General features: G+C 37.8%; 2 protein-coding genes across 7 annotated transcripts in view; one reads left to right on the top strand and one right to left on the bottom strand.

Annotated features, from left to right (window-relative positions):
• Hnrnpd (heterogeneous nuclear ribonucleoprotein D) overlaps nt 1-14,480 on the bottom strand; it is a 17,427-nt gene extending 2,947 nt beyond the window's left edge. For 2 of the 6 annotated variants that reach the window (XM_047566074.1, XM_047566078.1), the window contains exons 1-6: nt 13,929-14,479; nt 12,054-12,110; nt 2,587-2,755; nt 1,681-1,842; nt 529-660; nt 1-83 (exon numbers count right to left, since the gene is read on the bottom strand). The exon at nt 1-83 is cut by the window's left edge and continues 17 nt beyond it. In XM_047566074.1, the coding sequence (XP_047422030.1) occupies nt 1-83; nt 529-660; nt 1,681-1,842; nt 2,587-2,755; nt 12,054-12,110; nt 13,929-14,167 (842 nt within the window). In that variant the 5' untranslated portion in view covers nt 14,168-14,479. Of the gene's footprint in view, nt 84-528; nt 661-1,680; nt 1,843-2,586; nt 2,756-12,053; nt 12,111-13,928 lie in introns of all 6 variants that reach the window. The other 4 variants (XM_047566075.1, XM_047566077.1, XM_047566076.1 and 1 more) reach the window with 4 other exon arrangements.
• A 202-nt stretch (nt 14,481-14,682) lies between these two features.
• The window catches only part of Enoph1 (enolase-phosphatase 1), a 69,397-nt gene continuing 65,840 nt past the window's right edge, over nt 14,683-18,239 (top strand). Inside the window, exon 1 of the mRNA XM_047566070.1 lies at nt 14,683-15,251. The gene's annotated coding sequence lies outside the window, so the exon portion shown is untranslated. The remainder of the gene's footprint in view (nt 15,252-18,239) is intronic.

Genomic DNA, 18,239 nt, shown 5'->3' with positions numbered 1-18,239 from the left:
GCTCTTCCTGCAAATCCTCCTCTAGATCCCCACTGTTGCTGCTGCTGATACTGTTCCTTCGACATGGCTACTTTTATTTCACACTAAAAGAGAAAAATTACATTATACTGACTCAAGAAAATAAAGTCACTCAAGAGTTTATAATCATCAGTATGTAGCCAATGTTTTAAATAAGTGGCTAATTTGGTACTATTATCCAATTCAGTTTCTCAAATGAGTCAGTGGTACTAAGGAGAATAATCACTTTCTGAAGATATGCAATAAGCATTTGCTAGAGATAGATTATTTCATCTTACGTGTCAGGTCCTAAAAGAACATTTTTTATTGATTAAAAATCCAGACAAAAATTCACTTTAACAGATCAGTCCCTACTATTCTCCAATAAAAGCAAAAAAAAAGTTCATCAATGACTTTATAAGGAGCCAATGCATAATCATGTTATGTTATTCAAAGCCCTTACAGAAAGCCAAATCATTAAAAATTCTATAATAAACTAGATTTCTCCACAAGCTAAAGATGCTGACTTACTTTACTAAGACCAACATTGTGGTATTTCTTTTCCATTATCTTCTTCACTGGTTCTTCTTCTTTAAAGGTAATAAAGCAGAATCCACGCCTCTTATTGGTCTTGTTGTCCATGGGGAGCTCTATGGATTCCACCTGATATAAAACACCAACTTTAGTGTGCTAATTTCATTCTGACATTAATAGCACAAGATTAGTAGGGGGAAAAATGTACAGACATACACGTGGCCCTCAAACTTTATTCTGCTGTCTCTCCTGTGTTTATTCTATTTTTTTAAAGAAATTCTTCAAATTTAAGAGTATCCACTTTACCCAAGTCTTGTTTCAACTAATTATAAAACTGAACTTCAAGTACTTAATTTCCTACCTAACTCAAGGATCAGAAACGCAAAATGCCTACAAATAACAAGATAGTCAATTTTAAGAGAAACAAACTCAAGAGGTCTGTTCAACAAAAAGTAGAGAGATTGTAGCAAGATTGCTACAAACTGAAGAGCATACTGAAACCCATCATTGAAATTGCTATTCAAGACTTTAGATGGCTGCTGCCATACAGGAAGACGGCAACAGTTCCAATGTTGCTTGCTCTTGCAAATACTGTCTAATTACTCTTATTAATACTCTTGTACATGTTTAAATTGACAAGGCACTATACTCATTCATTCCCTTCCTATTCTCAACCAAAGTTTCCTTCTGTACTTTAGGTAACCCACCTTAAGTCTTCCTTGTATTGTCTATATTTTATTTCTTCTATTAATTGGGTAAATTTGAGTTAAGAATGCTTGTCCAAGCAGGGCACAGTAAGATGCCCATATGTAGTCCCAGCTACTTGGGAGGCTGAGGCAGGAGAATGGATTATGCTCATGAGTTTAAGGGCAGCCTGGTCTACACAGCAAAACTTCACCACTTGAAAAGAAAAAAACAGAATGCTTGTCTATTTTGTCTTTTTGTACCCTGTGCCCAGTAGTACCTGTGCTCATTTACATGAGAAAAATGTTATCTAACTTTGAAAAACCTGTCCATTATTTTCAGAACCCCATTCTAAAACAAATGCCCAAACTTTAAACATAGGAAAAACTCAATTAGCTTTTGAGTTCACTTAAAATGCAATCACACCAATTTTGACAAACTATGTCCAAAACATTTATAACATACCTCACCAAAACCACCAAAGTACTCCCTTATTTTCTCTTCAGGTGTATCTGGAGAAAGGCCACCAACAAAAATTTTTTTAACGGGCTCTTTTGTTTTCATGGCTTTGGCCCTTTTAGGATCAATCACCTTTCCATTCAATTTATGTTCTTTCTGATCCATGACCTAAGGAAATTAAGTTTTTCATTTTAACTAAAGTTTAGAACTATGAACTTACTTAAAAATAAGTTAAATACAAAGCCAGGCATATGCTGACTGCCTCAAGATTAAACTGTCAAGTCATATGACACCAACCAACATATACTAGTGTCTAAATCTAAAGGTAACTGAGAACTGGGGGAAGGGGAGCACCACACAAATTTAACCAATTACTAGTTAACCATCCCCTGTAACTGCCAGCAACATGAACAAACATGACTGCTACTTGCCCTTGGCCCAGGATGAAAATTAATGATTTGATTAAAAATTGCTTACCTAATAAAATTTCAAAACATGACTCTCTACAAACTGGTCACCGTGCATCCTAGGCATTTAAAGTCTCTATCTATTTATTTTTTCCCCCAGTGCCAGGGATCAAACCCAGGCCTTGCACATGCTAGGCATGAGTTATAACCCTAGCCAAGTCTCAACATTTTTAAGTAGACTTGTTTCTTTCTCTTTTGGTGATGATGGAGATTGAACCCAGGGCCTCGTACATGGTAGCCACTGAGCCACACCCAGTCCAAGCCTCACACTCTTCTAAATGTTAATTTTAATTTAGTAAAGCCTGGTATTCAGAGTATTAATAATTTCTCAATCTGCCTCTTCCTTCTTATACTTGTGAAAGTAAAACTACACATGATGGGCAAACATATCAAACTAAGCATATTTTACTATATTATTAGCTGATCAGAACACATAACACACTACCTTATCTACACTCTCCGACTCTTTAAATAGCACAAAGCCAAAACCCCTTGATCGCCCTGTGATAGGATCTAACTTCAGAGTGCAGTCTACAACTTCACCAAATTTGGAAAAGTAGTCCTTCAGATCTTTCTTTGTAGTGTCCCAGCTAAGGCCTCCTATAAACATTTTCCTGTAAAGACAAAAAGCAGTATTAAAATGCTAAAAAGAAAATGAAATGCCTTAAAAGTATAATCCACATTATTAACACATCTTTTCCAAACTGCCACCAAATTTACTGGGCAGTGTATTAAAATATCATTCTTCCTACACAGCCACACATAAAAAGTATATTCTATTCTAGAAAGCTCTGTTTACCACTGCTGCTGAGAAATTACAAAATAGTGAGCAAGCAGCAAATTAGGTCTTTTGACTTTCTTTCAAAAAAATTTAGTATGTAACTAAAGTAAAAGTACTAGGTTTTACTAAAATACCATTAATAGCAAAACAATCAGCTTCAAATTTCTCTTCCAAATCTTCATTTAACTTATCAAAATGCTATGTAGTAGGCTCCAAAGATCAGAGCTTCCTGTGTTTAAGCTTCTTTCCTACTCTTAATAACTTTCCCATTAGCAGAGCTCTTAGCACATAAAAGAGAACTCTAAATCTCACAAGTTATAACCAACTTTTTTGATGTGCTTAGTCCTTAAAGACAAGAGCAAGCATGTAATCATCCAAGTAATTTAATGAACAGAATTATCCAATGAAGCACAACTCACTAGTTAGATGATTTACTTACAGCGGAACTTCAGCTAACCAGCAATAACACATTTAAACCTTTAAAAATGCTAAGTGACAGGTGGTAAGTGGAAAACCACCAAAAAATAACAAAGATACATGGTAAGAAAAAAATATTTTTTAGGTTTGTCTTAATATTTCAACAAAACAGCAAAAATCTCAGATATGGCAGCAGCTCTGTGATATTTTCTGCATCTGCTTCCTTTGCAAAAGCAAGAAAGAACTCCAAAACTTAAACCTTCTATTAGAGCCAAGACTAAAAAAATTTTAAGGGTAAACTGTCAGAATTTGTTATGTAGGGGCTAAAACATTTCCCTATGAGAAGAAAAGTTAAGTTTACTGAAGGTTTCACATCTTTCTAACTGGGGGGTACGTGTGTCATGAGGCGCAATGAGGAGAATATGGTACTAACTTCCGACTCTGTAAAGTAACTAAAGCAAGTCTTTCATACAGAACATCTCCAACTTGGGACCTGTAAGATATGCCACTGAGGCCCATTATAGCATCAAGTCAAATCCCTAGAATTAAGGTCTTTCTTCTTCACTTTTTTTTTTTTTGGTGGTACTGGGGATCGAACTCAGTGCCTTGTGCTTTCGAGGCAAGCACTCTACCAGCTGAGCTATCTCCCCAGGCCTCTTCTTCACTCTTAAGATGCCTAATTAACTGAGGTGTTACTGTTCTCACTGTTTTACTATACTTGTTTACTAATAACAAAACTAACTTTCAGTGCAAAAGAAGTTTTATTTTAGAAATACTGTGCTTCTCATTTCAGGCTAAGTTTTCAAAGTACCCATGTATTCTAGAGTTGGGCCATTTATGTTTAATTTTCAGGACTTCCTCAAAATTTCCATGCTTGAATTAACATTTAAAACTCTTGGTAATTTAATAATAAATGAACATAACCCAAACACCTATAATGTATTTCAAAAGTTTACTTATTGTTAGCTACATGAAAAAACTGAGGTATTTTCTTAATACACATTTCTTTCAAATAATGCAACTTCTAATATACAAAGTTTACTTACATAATTTGCTACAAACACCTTATTTTTAACTCAAAGATCCAGAGTACTTCCTTCATATATAAAAGTCATTACCAACGTTTACTCTTTCAAGGTGAGGACTCTAGCTTTTTAACACATGACAGAGAACTAGCTATACACTAATGACCTCTTGGTCAGAAATGCACAGCAAGTTAGTAACAGATACAAACTCTGGAGGTTAATTATTAAATCATCATGAAATTTACCAAAATGAACAAAATTTAATATTATTTCAGTTTAAATGAAAAAGTTGAAGAGCCTTATTTTAAAAGGTAAATTTTAAAGGCAAGAAAATTCTATCTGTTCTATTCTTCAAAGACAGAACTAATTTTCATTTAAGCAAAGTAATGTTTATATCACAGTGTCCTTAATTTATTACTATCAACAAACAAAATGACAAAGAAATTTTAACGCCTATAGTGAGGAACATTCTATTATTATTCTCAAGCCCCAGCTGTTAAGAGGCAAAAAGTTAATTTTCTTAATCATTAGATAAGCATACTATACTAATTCATCAAGTGGCCCAGTAAAGTGCTCTAAAGAAACTTCTCACCAATAGTCATATGGAACTTGATCAAGTTTAATCTACTTTAGAGCTAAAAGGGTTCAATAAAGATGCTATCCTTCCTAAATTATAAAATACTATTTATCCAGAATATCAAATACTTTGACCAACTACAACTTTCACACATTACTATTTCTAGTTCTTAAAAAAACAAAAAAGTGAAATACATTGTAAAACTCCAACAGATAAAGAGAAGGTAGGCCTAGTATTCTACCTTCCTTCAAGCACTGCCTGCCTTCCCTAATCTCTCTAATTGCTTTTTTTTTTAACATTCTACTACTTGGAATAAAGTGTTTTACTGCAAAACATCACACCTCTTCTGCCTTCTTAAATATAGCAATCAAGGTTTTAACATCCTATGGGTCAGTAATCACTAATATATTATGCTACTGTAGAATGCCCATAAGATCCTCTGAAATTTGGCAGCTATTAGTGGCTACATCAAGAGCATTTCATTTCTTAGCTTTTAAAACAACTTTTACTTTTCATTTCTGCCATATTAATCACCAGCTGCTGTTCTAAGTGTCTTCTTTCCATTTTGTACTTCAGTAGCTGGCTCTTAAAACTTTTCAAATTTTGTGTAAAGTAAATGTAAATAGTTTCTGAGCAACAACCTACGAGGTTCTTCTTTGAGATAATTATTATTGGTACCTAGGCAGCCGAAAAGCACTCTTTTTCTTCTTCTCTAATTAAGAAATGCTGCTGAACAACTGTTAAGATGATACCAAGTCCATTCCATATTTACTAAATGGAACACATTAAATCTATTCCAATTTTATTTAGTAAGCACAGCAAGCTATTAACTTTATATCACAGAAAAGATCTATTTATTTTAATTTTGGATAAAAAGGGCACTTATTTAGTCTCTCTAGAAAAATGACATGCATTTTTTTTTCAAACTAAGCACTGGTATAAAATTAATACCAATTTAAATTATCTACATTTTATATGAATATTTTGCTTAAAGCACAATACCTACTGTCTGTCCAGATTACCTCTGCTGCCTTGAATACAAAGACTGATTTTCAAGTTGCTGTCACTCCTGCAGAGGTGCAAACACTTTCCAATGAAGTAGATAGAACTTCGAAAATTCCTAAGTATCCAAGTTAAAACTACCAAGACTTGTTCAAGTAGCAACAAAACTGGTTCCTAATGCTGCAATGTAAGTTTAAAATTTGATCCTTAGTTGTAAGTGAATCAATAATCCCAATTAAATATAGGACTTCATCTATTGTATTTCATTGATAAAATTTTATTTCTTAATCCTGTGAGCTAAATATTTCAAAATCATAAAGGCAATACAGTATACAATTTAAAACACCTACCCAATAACAGAATTCTTTTTGCTTTCACAGCAACTGATTTTACACCAAATTATAAAATTCAATAGAAAGCATAAAAGTTATATGACTCAGTGTAGATTACTATCCAAATGCTATGCAGTATCACTCAGGAAATAAAGCTGCTTTCTGGGACTTTCTATCACCTTTTATTCAAGTGTACAGGCAGTAAAAGCCAAACTGCCCATGTTTAAATCCTAGCTCCACCACTCGTTAAGAGTATAACCCTATGGAAAAAAAATTCCAAGAGTTTTTACCCATCTGTAAACGTAAAGAGCCTAACTCAAGATTAAATTGGGTTAATACAGAACACAGCTACAAATTCTGTAGAGAAAACTAAAGTTATTATATTGGAATAAAGCACAATCTAAACATAATTTAATAAGAATTTAACTTTTTCATTTACTCAAGGGTTTCATTTTTAACTGCAGAGGCTTTATAAACTTTCCAATATTAAAAGGAAAAGGGACAAAATAAGTTTTATATAAATGGATCCTAACATTTTCAATGCTAATTTTAAAATACCCCAGAAAAACATAAATATTCCACGTTAAAAAAAAAAAAAAAAAAAAAAAGACTAGAAATTAGGTCATATTTTAAGAGCTCTTAAATGTAGTGCCTATGAATCATTTTGGTGACCTGGCAGTCCTCTACATATATGCTGGCACTTTAAAGCCAACAATATTTTAAAGACACCTTCCCTAACAAGTCTTTACTGCCACTTACTGTCAAACTTTTATTCCTGTGTTTATACTTACAATTTTGAAATAGGAACAACAAAAAAAGCATTCTGTAACTTTCAAAACACTTCCTAGCTCATGATTTTACATATGGTTTCATAACAAGTTCTGACAGTTTAACAAATGCAAGAGAATGTCAACCTGACACATTTCAGGTATGGACCATAAGTGGCCAATCACTATCACCTAGTAAATGTTACTCAAGCATGTCATTAATTCATATTTTAACCATTTCCTGTTATTTTATCATTATAATTCTTTTAAAATCCTAAAATGATAAATTATAATGAAATCTCACCAGCCCCAAAGACATGATGAGCATTTTCCTCAGAAATACAGGTTAAATCATTAGTTACCTATAATGAGGTTATTTCACAACTCGATTATACCATACAGCACGAAAGTGGTTTTAAAATTTGTATAAAAATTAACCTTGTTGACATTTGACAAATCAAAAATATAGCCAGACTCTCTTAAATTCCTCTCTACTTAAATATTCACATCACAACTGGGCAATAAACAAAAGTCTACCCCCCCTAAAAAAACAACTTTAGTCAATAAAATCTATATTGTAGTATTATTTCCCCACTATTAAATAATTTCCCCCCAGTTTTCTAGGCATGTTGACATTTTAAAGTGTGAAAATTCTTTATTCCAGACTAACATGTACAATGATCAAACATTTTCAAAGTAAGATTAGTCTTTTATATTAAATCTAATTTCCTAAAATAAACTTTGCTTAACCCATCATTTCCCTTTTTTCTTCATTTCATTACAAGGAAACAATGACTTGTATTTTAACTTTTTAAACTCTGAAATCAACTTTATAATGTAAACTCCCATTTACCTAAGAGGTTAAGGTTCTGGCCAATTGAGATCATTACACAGTCACAATTCTATGAAGTTTTCCATTGGAAGTGAATGCTGAAATCAGAAAATGATTTTTAAATCATTCCTGATGAATTTTTAGAATCTGTCAATCCCTTAAAATCACATTAGTTTTCAACGAAAGGAAAAATGTGGGGGGGATTCATTCCATGTTGTCTACTGACTGCTTTTTGAGTATATTTGCTAACAGTTTCATCCATCTTCTAAGACCACAGGGTGGGAAGGGGTGGATTTCCCTAGCTGTTTGGTGAAGTCTAGATAAGCAGGAGTTTACAGTATATGAAGTAATACTTTCAGCTATCACCTTGATTATGAGCCAAACACTGCCAGTAAATAGGAATCTTCCCTCCCTACTCCCAAATGTTCTTAAATAACTAGCACCAACATACAACATAATACTCCAGAAACTAAAATATGCTTACCTTTACTCCACAGGAGTAAATCACTGGCAGTATCAATTATTAGGGCACCGGATAAATACACACAAGCTATGAAAGTATTCTATGTAGTCAATCTTCCTGTGGTGAGCATTGTTTCCAACATATAGATTAGCGAACCAAGTAACAAATGATATTACCTGAGACCACACTGTTGAAAATGAAGTAAGAGAAACAAATCCCATGCTTCCAGCATCCAGTTCAATGCCCTATCTACTATAAGGCTGAATGAAGCAGAGCTAAAGTCAAATCAAAATTGAACTAACAGAGTTATGAGTTATCTATCACTCCATTTGTGAATTTGCATACACTTAAAGTGCACAGCTATAAATGGAATGGGGCAGTTATTCTATTCCTTTTTAAATATCTCCATCATGGTTTATATCATTACTTAAGCCAAAACTATCATCCTTCATGATGGCCACAATGACACTAAAATAATTCTTACATTAGGGAAGTCCTGCATATGACAGAGAAGGGGTCACATGACTAGAAAAATAAATAAACCCAGGTTTGAGGTAAATGTTTCTTTCAAATAGTACTGAAAAACTTCAACAACATTCCCTAATTCCAAGCTTAAAAAATTTATATTATCTTTCCTAACAGATGAGAATTTGAATGAAAAGAATTTAATACTCCCAGGCTGGGTAGGCATGCAACTCAAGGTCTGCAGAGCACACTTGCCTACCATGCACAGGTTCAATCCCCAGCACCACCACCAAAAAAAAAGTAAAACAATTAAAAACCACTCCCTTAAATCCTTAAAGTTCACCATGTCAAGATTTGGAGACAACATTTTCTGCAATTTTAACCCTAGGAAAGCTGTCAGAGGTTCCAAAGATCTATCTACTCAGGAGCTCAACGGTTTCTGGCAAACCCAATAAAAGATCAGTGTATCTGACTTGGGCCTACTATAAAAGTAACTATTTTTACAAAAAAATGTTCAGACTGTCCAAGAAGCACTAAGGTATAGATTATAATCACAAGTATTTTAAACAAAACGTGGAGTCCTTTCTTTTAAAAAGTAGACAAGGAAGAAACCTATAGCAATATTCCCCAAAATGTTGAATTTATATACTGTTATAGGAGCTAGTCTACCACTATCCTGTTAATAAACACCACTATATTTTGATAACTGAATGGAACTATTCTGCTTCCTACCCTATTCAATTTGGGGGTGCAGGGGTGGGGGGGAAAATCAACCCACCCACTTTGTAAACCTGAGTAAAAACTAGTTTTCCACTGTTCTTTAAAAAATTTAAAAACACTAATCCAGGTAGCTTCCTAAACAGCATGTGGATTTCACCAGACACTAGGTAATTTAAAAGTATCTGCAACAGTAGATAAGAGTATCTACTACAGCACTGCAGAGAACAGAACAAGTCCACACTACAAAGGAAAATGAGAAATTCCAATGCAATTGTTTTTAAGTAAAAACTAGTGATGTTTTTATAGTAAAAACTATAAAGATTAAAGCAAGGAAGCCAGGACTGGTTGCATACCCCTATAATCCCAGAGACTCTGGAGGCTGAGGCAGAAAAATTCCAAGTTCCAGGTCAGTCTGGGTAACTTAAGAGACTCTGTCTCAGAACAGAAAATTAAAAAGGGCTGGGGATATACCTCAGTGGTAAAGCACCCCAGAGTTCAATCTCCGTACAGAGGGCCCGAGGCAAAAATTCTGGATGTCATTTTACTATGGGAATGAACATTTATTTATTCTCTAGCCCCATAATAGATAATGGAAGCATTCACTAGAACCAAGATGCCTTCCTAAAAATAACTGTTCATTCTCATATGCAAAGGAAAAAAGAACATACAAGTATGTCCATAACAAATTGATCTCAAAAATATTTTAAAATGAAATTGCAATCACTTCATTTAAAAAATTTTAAATAGGAATACACAGAATTGTATTAAGATCAATTTATATGATTTTCTATCTACTAAATAATTTTATCCTCACCACTGAGACTATAAAATGAAATTACTGCCCAAAATCCCTCAATGTGGGAGACAGAAACACGTTGGCAAGTGTGTAGATATAAAAGGGAAAAAAATTGGTTAAACGTACTTAGGTTTTTTACTCAGAGTTAACACTTGCAACAAAACTGGGCTAGGTGACCAGGCAATTATTATGTCAAATATTAAATTTTAAAAACAAAAAATACCAGGTATGGTGGTGTGTGCCTATAGTCCCAGCTTCAGAAGAGGCTGAAGTCAGAGTACCACTTGAGCCCACAGGTTCAACACCAGCCAGGCCAACATTAAGATCCCGTCTCAAAAAAAGAGAACTACTTTGTAAGTCAAACTTCCTTGACTTAAAATGAATCTCATGATATCTTTCAGTGGATGACAATTGTTCACAATTTAAAATACAAATAGTTGTCAATTTTCCGTAAAAGAGGCTGCCCCAAAAAGCTGTAGAATCAGGTATCTCTAGATAGCAAGGGAAGGATAATTCTGGTAAGAATCGTAATACCCACCTTCACATCTAATTGTTTATGGTCATTTCAAATTACTGGAAACAATTACATAAGATTCAAAATGCATTATGAAGTCAAATATGTTATATGGTTTAATTTTAACGTGTCACTATTAACTAACCAGTGAAGTTGAGTCATTTGTGCCCTCTAGTCACCAAAATAAAAGGATTACTGTTCATCTTAAAACATTTTTGTTCAGTAGGTCAAACTCTGACTCCAGTCTTTAACTTTTTGATTTTCCCTTTGCCTGTTTTCAGTCTACTTTATCACCAGTCTAAAACTAGATAAATTTCAGTAAATGAAAATACTTAAGTCAATTTTGTGTAAAATTCACATTACCAAATGGGCTCTTCAAATATACTTTGTACAGATACAAGGCAACTATCTACAAATTACTGCCTCTCTACTCTCCAGTGGTAGAAGACACAAACACCTGAAAAGTTCAAATATGATCCTGAAGGCAAAAATTAGACTGACAAAGGGGGTGGGGGGGGGTGATTGAAGGGTAAAGAGAACAATACTCAACCTACCAGCCTTTAAAGAGAATTCATGCAATTATGAATACATGTCAACAATGTAATCAACATTCCAACCAAATCACACTGAAAATATAAAACCTGGTAAGAGCTGTAGTGGAAAGCCACATTAGCCCATCTCTGAATGGCACATATCCAATTCTTATTAAAAGTACACTTACAAATATTGTTAGTGGAAAAAAAAAAAAAAAGACAAATATTTTTGTATAATGCTCATAGTATTCTTAAAGAATGTTTACTTTTGACATCTCCAGAATACTCCAGTATAACATGCAAGACATTTTAAACAGAATTTCAAGTAGTCTTCACATTTAGCATCAATCTAAGAATTTCAAAATTATTTTTCATCTTAACAAAAAAGTGAAATTACTATAACACTTTTTTGCCCAAATATAAAAACAATACTAATTATATTCAGCTTAAACTGGCCAAAATGTAATCACATGCATTACCACAGATCAAATGTCATGTAATGGCATCAGTTTTGCCCAAAGATGATACAGGATACCTAAAAAGGTCTTACATCCCAGGCATAAGATATCCTATTGAATCAATGTCTAAAATTTCCTGGGGATCAATGGGCAACTAACCAATACAAAGCCTCTTCAAGTTATGACTATTGAAACCTTTATAATACAGAAATAAAATTTAAAAGTTTTACCATTCTTCCCGCTGTGCCGTCGCTGCTTCAGTGTGTCGTGGGGAGGAGTTTGAATGGCTAGGGAATTAACAACCGGTACAGCAACCAATCAAAATTCTAGTTTTAGTTTTTGACACTGTTAGGGTTAAAAACTTTTAACTCATTTACACTTCAGTTCAACAGCAGCTAACTACAAAGGCAGCTGCTCTGTGATTTGAAACTCAGGACTAACAAAAAAAAAGCCTGCCCCAAACTTAAGTTATAATTTATCATTTTGGTGTCTCTGTCCGAAGAACAGAATTCAGAAAGCAAAAACCAAAATGTTAAAGGCTTAAGTTTCCAAATATTTAACATATTCTTTTCTCAAATTACACTATGTATAATTCAAGATTAGTTCTGTTTGATTAATAAAAGTTCACTTCCCCTCCCACCTCCACTCCCCCAAAGTCAGTAAATATAGCCTGACAAGAGTCTGCCTAGGCTGAATTATTAAAAACTTTATTCCAAAGTACTTCCCCAACACCCCCTCCGAACTCTATGCTATTGCCTAGTAAAGGAAATCACGTTTTCTAATACTGGGTTAGTGACATTTTATTGCTTTTACCCTCCACCAAAAGTTTTCTCCTTGTTATAGTGAGAAATTTTTTTCATACACACACCCCATTACAAAAAAAGAATGGGGCATTAACCCAAGATCAAAAGTTGGTAAGGGGAACAACAGAAAATCCTGCTAATATTAATGCTGCATTGTAATATATTCAAAGCAGCCTTAGGTAGTATATGTTATTCCAATGAAAAGAAGCAAGTCTGTACTCAAAACTTGCCAAAAAAAAAAAAAAAAAAAACAAAAAAAAGTTTATCCCACAGCACGATAGTCTGTTCATTTTATGAAAAAGAGCGGGTGGGCATTCTTTAATTGTGGGTGAAAAGGTGGAAATGAAAGCGAAATAAGGCTCCTGGACACCGAAAAGAGGGCAGAGATCTAAAAAATTTAAGGTGCACAGAAAAAGTTAACAGTACAATCTGTACGAAGAGTTGGGAAACCCAATAGCTGAGGGCGCGAAAAGGGTGCGCGGTTAGAATAACTCAGTGCGATGGGGGGAAGGGCAGCCAGCAGGCCAGAGGTAGGAACAGCTCCAGTCAAGTGCAGGCCCCGCCGACTAGGGAAGGAACTTAGGCACAGCCTGCGGAGCAAAACCAACGTACTGGAAGGGATTCGAAGCATTTCAGCAGGCCCAATTTGTCCCACGGGTGGAAATGTAAGGCCTATACAGGCGTACTGTTTTGTGATTGCGTAAAGTGAAAAAAACGAACAAGTCCTAAGGCGAAACTTACTTAAAATGCTGAAAAACATTCGGCCTGAAGCCGACGCGGGAGAAACAGGAATGGACAATTTACACTTTCCCCAAAGCAAGTGCTTACAAACAATCTTGTCTCGTTAACGTTGGGGAAACACCAAATAAGTCTCAGTAATCCTGGCAGAAAAGCCCTTTTTCGTGTGTTCGCAGTTTTTTGTCCAAGATGTTAGAAAACAGGGAAAAGAGAGGACAGTGGAACAGAAAAAAAGGTGTCCTCGACAGGCGGGAAAAAATCCTGGCGGCTAAGTCGGTGGGAGGAGACCCGTGGCGAGGGAGGAAAGGAGGGCGGGCCGGGGAGCAGCATGGTGACGGCTAAAGGTGGAAACGTGTGTGATGGGGGAGGGGGCAATAAGCAGTCAGGGGAAGGAGGAAATGAAGGCTCCGGGGAGCCCAATACAGAAAAGAGGAGACCAGTGCAAGGAAGCTGCAAGGGGGCCTGGAGGGCAGGCGGAGAGCGGGAGCGAGGCCTAATGGCGGGGGATAGGGAGGGGGAGGGGGCCTAGTTGGGCCTCACTATCCTGGGCTGCCCCTTACTCACCCTTCATCCTCCTCGTTCTTACTGGCATCGATCTTCGTCCCCTCCGATTCGGCGCTGCCTCCTTCGGTGCCTCCAGCTGCGGTTCCGCCCCCGGTCCCAGCTCCGCTTCCCGCCGCCGCCGCCGCCGCCGTCCCCTGCGCCGCCGCCACCATGGCTCCCTCCTGCTCGCCCGCTGAGCCGCCTACCGCCGCCGTTGCCGCCGCCGCCGCCCCGTCCCCGCCGAACTGCTCCTCCGACATAGTGCTACTGCCTCCGCCGCCGCCGAGACTACACCCGCCGCTGCCGCGAACCGAAACTAGCAGCAAAGTAATCCCCGCCGCTGCCGCGCGCCCGCTCTACCTCGCGAAGCACACAAGACAGAGAAGGCGTGCGCGTGGCTGCAAAGGCTCCTGCGCCTCTCCCTGGCCTGCCCCCCTCGACTCCCACTCTCGTGCGGCGCGCACTCCCACTATCTCTGGCTGCACTAAAAAAGAATAAGAAGCAGCGGCGGCCACTCTTGCCTCCTCCTCGCTTTAATGGCGCCGCCGCGGACCACCTAAAATGGCCGACGGAAGAACGGCGCGTCCCGGTCACGTGACGCCAGAGCGCGCCCTTTGCGCCTCCCCCGCCCCCTCTACCGCTAGTTTCCCCCCCACCCCTTTCTCCTCGGTCCCGCCCTCTCGCTCCCTTTTTTGCCTTCCTCGCACGCGCGGAGCCACACAGCGTGGGGCCTTTAAAAGGATCCGGAAGTGGCGTGCTGTAACTCCGCCGTGGGGGGAGCATCGAGAACAAGGAGCGTTGGTTAGAAGGCGCAGCTAGAGAGGCTGCTTCCTCCTCCTCCCCCGCCCTTCCGAGGATTCCTGGAGTCCACTCACCTCTCCCTACCGAGCGGGCCCGAACCGCGGTGTCGGGAAGGGGTGTGGTTGCGCCTCGCAGGAGACAACGGTCCTGCGCGCCTGCAGCGTTGGGGTCCGGGAAGAGAGGAGTACTCCCGTCGACTTCTTATGTCCTGGAGTGCCCAGCCCGAGAAAGGAGGCTGCCCTGAATTGGCAGCCGCTTACGCCGGCTGTGTCTACCGCGGCGCCTGAGGACTCCGGGCTCGCAGTGCGTGGAGCGAAGAGCCGCTGCGGACCGCGCGCGTGCACTGACAGCCGCAGCTCCTCCGCCCGCCGTCCCCGCCCGAACTCGGTGACATTGAGGTTCCCTACGGCCGCCGCGGGCCTTGCCCCGGCAGCAGGCTGAGGTCGCTGACGACCAGGGCTGCCTTTTCTTTTAAGATTTGTTTTCCAAGTAAGATTTGTGCTTGCCTGCTTTTCTCCTGAAATTTTTCGTCAAAAGAAGCAGGTAACGCATATTTTAAAGAACAGGGTTTGATTTTGCTTTGCTTGCATTATTAGAATATCCTAAAGTCTACCGCGGTTCTTTGAAATTAGAGTTGGGAAGTGTGTTAAATCAACCGAGGGTTCGGTTAGTTTAATGGTTTTTATTCCTTGTCTAAATAGGATATATAAATGCCGTGAATCATCTTTACGAGGTTTCTGAATTTGTGTTGTTGAGGTAGTTGTGTGGTGGTGTTTTTCTTTTTTTTAAAAACACCGTTAGGCGTGTCGTTCAAAATAACAGTAAAATTATACTTTAATAGACCTATTAGATATTCCAGCCTTGGCTTGAAGCTGGATTATTTGGGCTTTGAGATTTGCAGCTTCCTGCACTATCCTTAGAAGAAAATGAAGTTTCTTGGTATTTTGGTGGTTAGCAAATAATTATTTGCCTGTTCAGCTTGTGTGTAGGCTAGTTTTGGAAAAGTTTGCAGAAGACAGCAAGAACTCTCAATATTTTAAATACTTGTTTTCCACTATGTACTTAATGAATTTATATTAATTGGATGCTATCCAAAAATCTCAAAGGAAGATAAAAATAAGGTTAATTACCATAATTTGCACAGTAGACTACTTAAACTCAAGAATACAGGTCAAATTTTGAAAATGTCTTTAAAATGTAGTCTTCCTGAAGTCCTATATTAAGTAAGTCACAGAAAGGCAATAGCAAGAAAGTTTGTCTAAAGTGGTAATGACTCCAGTTTGTCTTCACCTGCCAGGATATTAGCCAGTGATAAAGTGGCTTTTGTGCTCAAACTTTTGGTTTGAGCAGGTTGGAGACCTCTAATGAGATGAAACAGATCTCTTGAATCTTTTCTGGCTCCAAGAGAGGATAACTATGTTGGAAATGTGGCTCAGTGGTAGCATGCTTGCCTAATGTGCACAAGGCCTTGGATTTAATCCCCAGCACTGCAAAAAGAGACAGAATGACTCCATGGTTTCATTTACTCTTAAAATAAACTTGTCCACCTTTTAGTATTAGCAACTTTTCCAAAAGGTTCTTTGTTAATTCACGTACAGCCCAGTAGCTTCTGGAATCCTTGGAATTTATATAAAAAATTCCAGTCAACCTAGGAATGATTTTGAACACATTTGCTATATGCTATGTGATAGTGTATGATGCTGTATCACTCAATGCCCTTGTGACCTCAGTTTCTGCAGCCTGTACTCCTACATCTATCCAACACTTAACTCTAACCCTGTTCAGTATTCCCCATATGCCTAGTAAATTCCTATCCATCCTTCAAAACTCCAATCAGATGTTAATATTTCTGTGAAATCTTCACAAGACCCCTTTAAGCAGAACTAATGCTCCTGTGTCACAGCCTCATATCCTTACATCTGTTATTCTTACTATAATCTACTAGACTATGAGTTCCTAGAGAGCAAAAAATAATGTTTTCTATGTATGGCTCCCTAATTCTTCCTTAAAAACACACATGCTCTGACACACACACACAGAAATAGACATGTATGCATCTGCAATTGCTGGTTGAATTATTGAATGATAAAATACTAGATAAACCCAACTGGTTAGATTTAGGACCTTTCAGACAAACTAGATGTGTTTCCAGGGACTTAAAATGCACCTCTTCACCATCTCACTTCATCTTTGGCATGAATACAACTCCGAATCTCTTGATGTTTGAACTGTCTTAAGAGGAAAAAACTTTATTATACATTCATAGCTAAGAACTTAATGTTTACATTGCTAGAAACACTTTATTGGACAGGCTCAAATCACTGGGGAGAAAACTATCCTCTCTAAAGGTCCAGGATATCAGAAATTCCATTGCTTTTAAGAGGTGCATATTATGGTTAAGGTAACACCAAAATTACATTCTGTATCGTCATTCTTGTATCGTCATTCTTAGCTGTCAGGAAGTTGTCACTTTATGAGATAATAAAAGTTCATCAAATGTGAACTGTCAGATTTTGTTTCAGCAGTAAAGTCTAGGTACTATAGATTTTGAGTCCTGCTTAACCATAGGACCATCAAAAGGGTGCCTTCAGAAGCAATTAAGGAATACCTACTTTAAAAAGATTCTAACAATAAGGAATTTAGTCATCTCACTCCAGGCCTACACATCCATCTCTCTACTTAATATCTCTGCACAGCTGTTAATTCAGTAACCAACAAGGAGTGATGGGGGATTGAGGAAAGACAGACACATACAGAAAACTGGGTCCAGGTGGGACACACTGTCTTCTGATGGAGGAACAATGACCCAGAGCTAGCTCAGCATGTTTATTATATAGATTTTATCATCAAAAGATTATTTGTGGTTGGGCTGGGGATTTAGCTCAGTTGGTAGAGTGCTTGCCTTGCAAACACGAGGCCCTGGGTTCAATCCTCAGCACTGCAAAAAAAAAAAAAAAAAAAAAAAAAGATCATTTGTGGAAAGTTTCTGCAAAGCAGACAATCTGAAGGATGCAGCACTAGCAAGACATTAGGGTTATCTTGTTATGCTCAGAATTCTCTATCCCTGGCAGCTGGTGCCTGAACTTAAGATCCTGACATGGATCCAACTCCATGCCTTTGCAGTTTCCTCATGTGAGGTGTCACCATAGCAACTGGGCAATCTTGACTTGTGCCTGTACACAGGGAGGTTCCCAGCTCAAGTGCAGCCAAGAGGCAGTCAGAGATCATGATCCACGCCATCACTGTCCTCACATCTCCACTTAGATGTCCATAGCCATCTCAAACTGTAGATGCCTAAAACTGAACTAAATCTTCCCTACTTCTTTGATCTTCCTTTTCTCAGTAAATAACACCTCTACCCACCCTTGTGCTTCTTCTAAGCACAAGGGAACCATCTTTAATATCACCCCCCACACACACCAACATCCAATGAATCACCAGCTCCTACCTGCAAAATATCTTGATTCATCTAAAGGCTTCTTAGAAAATAAATACTGGGATAATTTCTAGTTTGTTCACATTTAACCATGC

This window comes from Sciurus carolinensis, chromosome 10 (assembly GCF_902686445.1).
Source record: "Sciurus carolinensis chromosome 10, mSciCar1.2, whole genome shotgun sequence".
In the NCBI taxonomy this organism is placed as follows: Eukaryota; Metazoa; Chordata; class Mammalia; order Rodentia; family Sciuridae; genus Sciurus; species Sciurus carolinensis.
Note: the sequence above shows the minus strand (reverse complement) of the source record. Positions and strands in the feature narration are given on the sequence as shown.